The sequence below is a fragment of the Sinocyclocheilus rhinocerous genome, unplaced genomic scaffold, assembly GCF_001515625.1.
Source record: "Sinocyclocheilus rhinocerous isolate Xijiao unplaced genomic scaffold, SAMN03320098_v1.1 scaffold558, whole genome shotgun sequence".
Taxonomy (NCBI): Eukaryota; Metazoa; Chordata; class Actinopteri; order Cypriniformes; family Cyprinidae; genus Sinocyclocheilus; species Sinocyclocheilus rhinocerous.
Genome location: NW_015634502.1, coordinates 57982 through 65283, shown reverse-complemented (window position 1 = coordinate 65283; position 7302 = coordinate 57982). Strand labels below are relative to the sequence as shown.

The following is a 7302-nucleotide window of genomic DNA, read 5'->3' as shown; positions in this document are numbered from 1 at the left end:
TCATGATAGTAAAATAGGGCATTCTAAGTCAATATACGGCAGTATTTCCTCTCTCAATCAGTAGAAAATATATAACACCTGGTCATGCATGAAAAAAAAAAAAACCTTCATGTACCGTGAAACCGGTATAATTTTGAAAAATACCGTGATATAAATTTTTGGTCATACCGCCCAGCACTACGTAATGTAGGTTTTTTTTATAGACATCTATTTCCTTGCGTTGACAATTTTATGCGCTGCATAAAGGAGATGCCCTCCAGTGGCCTCGGGAGACAAGCCAAAAATTTAATTAAGACCTATTTAATCTGCATATAAAACATAAGAAATTAGATATTTGTTTAATTTTTGAGTGTTTGACTGTTAAAACAAAAAATATTTGTTTGTCTCAATAAATTGGGTTAATTTAAAAATACAGTGGTTAATTTTTTTTCTATTGCTCTTTGTTTTTAAAAAGGTTATAAAAAATGTCAATAATTATCGATACCGAACGATATGAAACATTATATCGTTGATACATTTTTTAGCTATATCGCCCAGCCCTAGTCACTATTCTATCCTTTGCTCATTCCAGTTCTGTTTATGTACACAATCGATAAAACGATTGTCAATTTTCATAATTTTCATTATTGTATTCCATAATAATAAATACTATTATTAATAAATTAATAATGTGTAATAAACATTAATATGCTGACTGGAGACACTGATGTAAGATGCCCTGTTAAGCTTGTAATCTGTCATTCTGGCCCACTGTCATTTGCCTTGAGTGTGTCCTTTTTTTTGGAGTGTGTCCAGGTTCTTTCTGCTTGTCCCCATTCCATGATCATGTTCTCTTACTGTCTCTGTCTTCCCTCTCTCTCTCTCTCTCTCTCTCTCTCTCTCTCAGACCACCTTGCTCTGATTACTGAGCTTTTGGGGAATATCCCCCATGATTATGCTCTGAGTGGGAAATTTTCACAGGAATATTTCAGCCGTAAAGGTACGCCTGTCAGTCAGGAAGAGCCCTGCCCTGAGGGAGGGGTTTGAAGGGGAAGAGAGGAGATCCAGCAGTTCCATTGACAGCACATGTTTTGCTAAAATCTTCAGAAAATGTCCAGTTGTTCACAAGGAGGCTTTTCTTACAAGTTTGAGGCAGCCCTCATAACAATAGATGAACTGTTGTAGCTTCAAAGCCACAGAATTGTGGCATGATTCCACTGAATTGGCTTGAAGCTCTACAAGAGGCAGGAGAACCTCAAAAACACTTCTGCATTACACAAGTCCAATTCTTCTTAAAATCTTTAATCTGAATCTCTGATGTGAAAATAGTTCACTATGTGACCGCCGTCTGTGCTGGATATGGCTGTGTCTCCTTGCCTTCCTTCTCATCTCTGTTCTCTCAGGATGGGTGAATGACTGTATTAACACTGTCTGATCAAGTTGTCCAATGTTTCGTCCTCCCCTCCGTCTCACCCCTCCCCCCCGATCCTCTCTGTGTGTGATGGTAGACCACATTGCTTTGGTCATTGAACTGCTGGGAGCTGTCCCACGCAAACTCATATTGACCGGAAAATATTCCAAGGAGTTTTTCTCCAAGAAAGGTAATGCGGCCATTATGAATACATTTTATACCTAGTCATCATGCTTTCACTTCAGATGATTAAAGTGCATTGTAAACTTAAATGTGTTAAATATTCATTGTTAAATGTTGTTAAGATGTTTGGGGTTGATAACATTTTTTTTTTTTATGTTTTTGAAGTCTCTTGTGTTTACCAAGGCAGCATTTATTTGATTAAAAAGACAGTAAAAGCTATAATATTGTAAAATAGTATTATAATTTAATATTTTTTATTTTCATTGTTTCAAAATGTAATTTATTCCTGTGATGGCAAAGGTACTTAAGTAACTTTTATTATAAATGTTGAAAATAGTTGTGCTGCTTAATATTTTTGTGGAAACCATGAAGGTTCAAAAGAACGACACTTATTTGAAATGGAAATCTTTTGGAACAATGTAAAAGTCTCTTTTGATCAATTTAATGCTAGTTTGCTGAATAAAAGTAAATGCTTTAAAAAAAAAAATACTGACCCCAAACTTTTTAGCAGTAGTGTATCTCTTAATAATTTCGAAGCAAAGCCTCATGGATGGATGTTTTATGTATATTTGGATTTACTTACATTTTACAGTTAACATGAAATCAGAATTTTGAATTTAATGCACATTTCTGTCCACAATTTACCAGTGTACATTATCCCAAAAAAGTTTGCCATTGTAATGAAAATGTATTAACTTTTTTATTTTTTTCTTTGAATATATTTTCACTCTAAAATGCATCACATTATCAATTTAAAATGAAGTTTAATGTTGATTTTATGTGGTTTTGTGGGGCAACACAATATGTAATGCCAGAATGTAGGGATGCTCCGATTGATCTGCCGGAGATCGGTATCGGCCGATAATCACAATTTATGACTTGATCGGTACTCCCTAAACTTGGCCGATCTCACAAAACGATCGCAATTTGATGACGTCAACGTGTGAGGACGTACATGATGCGTGGGGACGTAAATGATTTGGCGCCGCAGTCATGTCATCGCCGGTGTGGAATCAGGGCTTGAATCTCGGGGAGGGATTCTACTGATTCCCCCAGTTTCTGCGCTTAACTAAATAAACCTGCTGCTGTCTGTCATTAATGTTTATTCATACATTGAACAACAACCAGTGTTATTTTTAAAGTTAAATAGATTATTCAGTTTCTGTGGTATTTCTGTACCTGATCCGTATCGGCCGATCACCATAAGAAATCAGTACACGGTATCATCTGCACAAATCCTGATCGGAGCAACCCTAACAGAATGTTGCAAGGGGAAAAAAAACAGTACTAGAGTACTGCATGGAATGAGAAGCCTGGTCTAAGTGTGTGTCTTCTGTAGGTGACCTGAAGCACATCACTAAACTGAAGCCGTGGGGTTTGCTGGATGTTCTGATGGATAAATACGAGTGGCCTCGGGAGGAGGCCGAGATCTTCACTGATTTCCTGCTTCCAATGCTGGAGCTCCTGCCAGAGAAAAGAGTCACTGCTGCCGACTGTCTGCGACACCCTTGGCTTGCCCTTTAGTGTCCTCTTGCTGTCACTGCACATACTTCAGGCCCTGAGCTCAAGAGACTGCAACAGATCACTTTCCAGATTATAGAGCATATCGGCATAGTTATTTTTCTTCTGTTAACCTGAGTGATTTCATTTGCTTGGCTCATCAGAGGAATAGTAAACCTGTCTGTTTTTGTTCTAGCTGGTTTCTCCTTTTTTTTTTTTCAGAGTTGAGTTTTTTTTGTGAGGGTTACTCCCACCTTAATCCCACTGCTGTCCCTCTTATTTTGGCAAAGGATGAAATGTAGACCTAGAAGACGCCTGTTTAGGTATCTGGGGTATTTTCTGAAATCATACAAAATTACGATGGGGATCTGTTTTTTTGCAGTACTAATATGAGATACAGTCCAGTCCTCCTGAGTACCGACCACTCAGGCTGCAGTGCGATGCACAAGAGATCATTTTGTTACTTGTAGTTTTCTGAGTGGGAAAGGAATGGTGGTTTATGAAAAGTGAATTGTTTGGTTTATCTTTATGACTGTAGAGTATAAATTAAGATTGTTTTTGTTCTGCGTCAAGATTCGCCACTCCTCTGGGATTCTATCTCAACTGTGTTTATTAATTCAGTAGGTTTTGATCTTGTCTGCCTCAGATTAGATTTTAAAGAGCTGAAGTCTTCTCACTCATGGTCAGTACATTTTGTGTACATGATGCTTCCACATAAAGTGAGTAACTGTCAAGGGCCACCAAAAGTGATATTTGGGGGAAAAAAAAAAAAAAAAACATTTATTGTCTGAGTGTGTGTTGTATGTATGATTTATGTGTGTGCGCATGTGCATGCGTGTGTGTCTGTATATATGTGTACCAAAGAGTTTGCCTTGATCTGTATATTACAGCCATGTACAGTTTTTAAAAGAAAAACTACTATTGCATCTAAGCTAAGATTATTTAGCTGGATAGAAGTGTTTTAATAAAGCATTTGGAAGATGGGTGAACCGGTTTGTCTGATTTGCTTTTTAAAAAAAAAAAAAAAACACTTGAAATGTTATAAATTGGAGGTGAAAAAGCAGGGTACCTTTCATTGTAATGCACACTGATCTTTTGGACAGATAAAAGTAAAGATTAAATAATTGTTGTATTGCTAAGTATGTGCAAAACCATAGAAAAAAGTCCAGAAAAAAAAAATTATTGTTTCGATATAATTTTAGTACATTAAAACAGGGGTTGTCAATCTGGGATGCAAATTTTTTATAATTTCTTTTACAATGAATGTCCAGTTCCATATACACTGCAGTTCAGATGTTTTGGATTCAGGCTTTATCTATAAACAAAAGGAAACAACAACATCACTAAAATTGTGCATTTAAAAACTCTACAAGTTACTGCAACCTAAATATAGTCATGTATAATTATTTAGTAGGATAGAAACTTGACATTATTTATGGATAATTATTTTATTCTTAATCATATGATACATTAATTATCAATTCATCGGCACATTCTGACTCTGGGTTTTCAATGTGGGAATCTATCCAGCTCATAGCCAGTGTAACAATGTTCTGCTCTGAATTATCAGTCGTGAATACATTTTAATTAATCTCCAAATCATTCCAGTACTTCTCTTACCGTTACCCTCCACCTCGAAGTCATCTGGCAGCAGTTTGTCTTGCCGGTTGCCCAGAGTGAAAGCAAGCAGTGCCAGTAACGCTGAGTCCAGGATGCAGATAATGCCTAGAATATAAGCCCAGCGAACAGTGCAGTTCCCCAGCGTGTACTTGTCTGTCCTCTCTCCACACATCCGCTTCACCTCCGGAGCATCCCAGCCGTCCGGATAAATCATACAACCCATCAGCATCAACACAGCTACAACATCAAGTGCAAAGGTTACATTTTTCTATAATCTGTAGGCATTGTAATCTCTTACAATGCCTACAGTACTTTAAATGCCTACAATATCCATTTATTTAGGGTAGAGGCAATATTGAATTTTTCACGAATGAAAACGGGGTTGTGAGTGATAGACGCACAGTTGATAATGCTGTAATAAATGTTACAGAGCAGCAGGTTTACTATAGTAGGATGCTGTCACGGAATGCACAGATACTGACTAGCAATCAATTACTTTTCAAACTTTATTTTCACTAAAGACATAACTGACTGTGTTTAGTGAAAACTCACCCAGACGGATATTTTGACATATAAAGGAAAAGTAGCCTATATGTGTCCGTGATTCAGTCCGTCTCGAATCGCGCACACGGAAAGCGCTTGGGAAACAGTGTCTCTTTCGCGTCTCTGCGAATTTAACTCGTTTTTTTTAGTATCGAGCAAGGAGACTATAGGCTATATGGCAGTCACTTGATTTGACTGATTTGGATGTTACGTAGAAAGGGCGACAGCGCACCTAATTAAAGGAAAGGAACATTATTTTTTTCATAACAGCTGGCCAAAATTGACCTTTCCCTTTCCCTTTAAGACAGTTCACATCATTGAATGGACCGTGCAACTGTCCCTCGCAGCCTCGTGATCAATAGCAAATAAATAAATAAATACATACATACATAAATGTCTAACCTTATTCATGTGTCTACCCTTAATAAATATATTAATACAAATATTTCAAATTTTGTTAATTTTGTAATTTCGTCTTTTTAAACTGCTTTAATTTATGCTTATTAGCAAGGCTTACTAGTAAACACTTTGCCCACCTGAAGATGTTTGCATCCATGCGCATATCTTGTACACACTTGCAGAGTTGCAGAAGAAGAAAAGACCCAAGCACACAATGGTGCCTACGATAAGGAGCATTGAGGTGCCTACAAAAAACATAGCAGTCCTGAAAGCCCCGGAGGGGATCGAACCAAAATCAAACACGCTTCCTTTGCAGACCAATTCGGAGGTGATAGGGTTGCCAATACAATAGTGAAAAAGCCCAAAGTATCCAGCCTGCGGGGTGTTAACACTATCACCAATCCAGTAGGGCTGAATGAAGACCACCACGGTAATGATGGCAAAGCATATGGTGAAAACGGCCCACAAGACACCGATGGCCCTGGCATTTCTCACATAATTGGTATGGTAGATTTTGGCAGCCTCTTGGGCTGGAAGCATATTCTCATTCGCCATTATTAAATTTGCATATATCCAGCGAGGTTAGAAATCTGTAGATATTTTTCAAGAAAAAAAAAACAGACCAAATAAAAAGCTAGTTCAGAATCTAATGCTACAGACAGCTCTTATATTATAGCCATTTAGTTCAAAGAAAATGATTAAATCTGCTTTTTTCAAAGAAGTCCAAAGGCTAAGGAGATCGTCACCAGTAGAATAGTGTCTGAAACAACACTGTTGCCAACAAAGGTGTCAGTTTTTAAATTATTAATGGTAAATTAAGATGAGGAATAAGGTGGCAACAATAACCTGTTCTCTTAGATGCTGTAATCAGATATGTTTGTTACTTCACAGTAAAAGAACAGCTATTGTGTTGTAGGAACAACACAAACTCTTTATCGTTTTTAAAAAGCTGTAGTCAACACCTTTACCAAATCTATGTAACACAGCAGATTTTTTTTTTTTTAATGCAGGAACAGTTTGTTCAGTGTCTGTGTGAGGGGACCTTTGACATCTACTATAAACATAAGGTTAAGGGCGTTTTTATGGATATCTCTGTGCTTAGTGGCCCTTGCTGTCTCTTGCAATCCTAAAAAAAAAATAGATCTTTTATTTATTTATTATTTATTTATTTGTTTACTTTTTTGAAGTTATAGTGTTTAAATTCAAGTATTTAAATATTTAAATTCTAGTATTTAAATATTTAAATTCTAATAGGATTTAAATATAAAAATAAGAATGTCCACCAGGACAAGAGGAAAGAAAGAATAAAAGAGAGATAGATCATTGCTAATGAGGTTTCACGAGTGATATAAATAAACAATAAATGCATCTCTGTCAGGAATTTATTGCTCAGAAGGGAATTTATCAGACAAGACAGTCAACAACAAAGACTACACTCTGATGTTTGTGTTCCTCTTGGGTGTGATGTGAAGCCTTTGCGTTGTAGGTCAAGAATTACAAAGGCATTGCGAGCCTGATATGTAAACAGAGCCCTTGAGCATCACACAATTCTGCAACAGCAATGCAACATCTGTTCAACTGATAGATTTGATAGTGCACAAAAAGATCTTAAGATACATTTACAGCTATAAACGTTTTGAAGAACTTGTTATCCTGTAAGCCTTTCC

At 36.8% G+C, this 7302-nt stretch overlaps 2 protein-coding genes across 6 annotated transcripts in view; one reads left to right on the top strand and one right to left on the bottom strand.

Moving 5' to 3' along the window:
- The window catches only part of LOC107745731 (SRSF protein kinase 1-like), a 16406-nt gene extending 12351 nt beyond the window's left edge, over window positions 1-4055 (top strand). For 2 of the 5 annotated variants that reach the window (XM_016559676.1, XM_016559677.1), the window contains exons 15-17: window positions 887-979; window positions 1488-1580; window positions 2913-4055. In XM_016559676.1, coding sequence (XP_016415162.1) covers window positions 887-979; window positions 1488-1580; window positions 2913-3097 — 371 coding nt within the window. In that variant the 3' untranslated portion in view covers window positions 3098-4055. The other 3 variants (XM_016559678.1, XM_016559679.1, XM_016559680.1) reach the window with 3 other exon arrangements.
- Window positions 4056-4296: 241 nt separating this feature from the next.
- Window positions 4297-6190, bottom strand: LOC107745833 (tetraspan membrane protein of hair cell stereocilia homolog). The gene is made up of 3 exons (XM_016559838.1): window positions 5773-6190; window positions 4694-4930; window positions 4297-4388 (listed from the first exon to the last, which is right to left on the bottom strand). Exons 1-3 carry the CDS (start codon window positions 6188-6190, stop codon window positions 4378-4380), a joined length of 666 nt encoding a protein of 221 aa, XP_016415324.1. The 3' UTR covers window positions 4297-4377.
- Between the last annotated feature and the right edge of the window lie 1112 nt (window positions 6191-7302).

Bases quoted from the DNA above. Each gene is read 5' to 3' on its own strand.
- LOC107745833 (XM_016559838.1), bottom strand. From the start codon at position 6,190: ATGGCGAATGAGAATATGCTTCCAGCCCAAGAGGCTGCCAAAATCTAC. The intron at 4,931-5,772 runs GTGGGCAAAGTG...TTGATGTTGTAG, and splicing joins ATGGATGCAAACATCTTCAG to CTGTGTTGATGCTGATGGGT.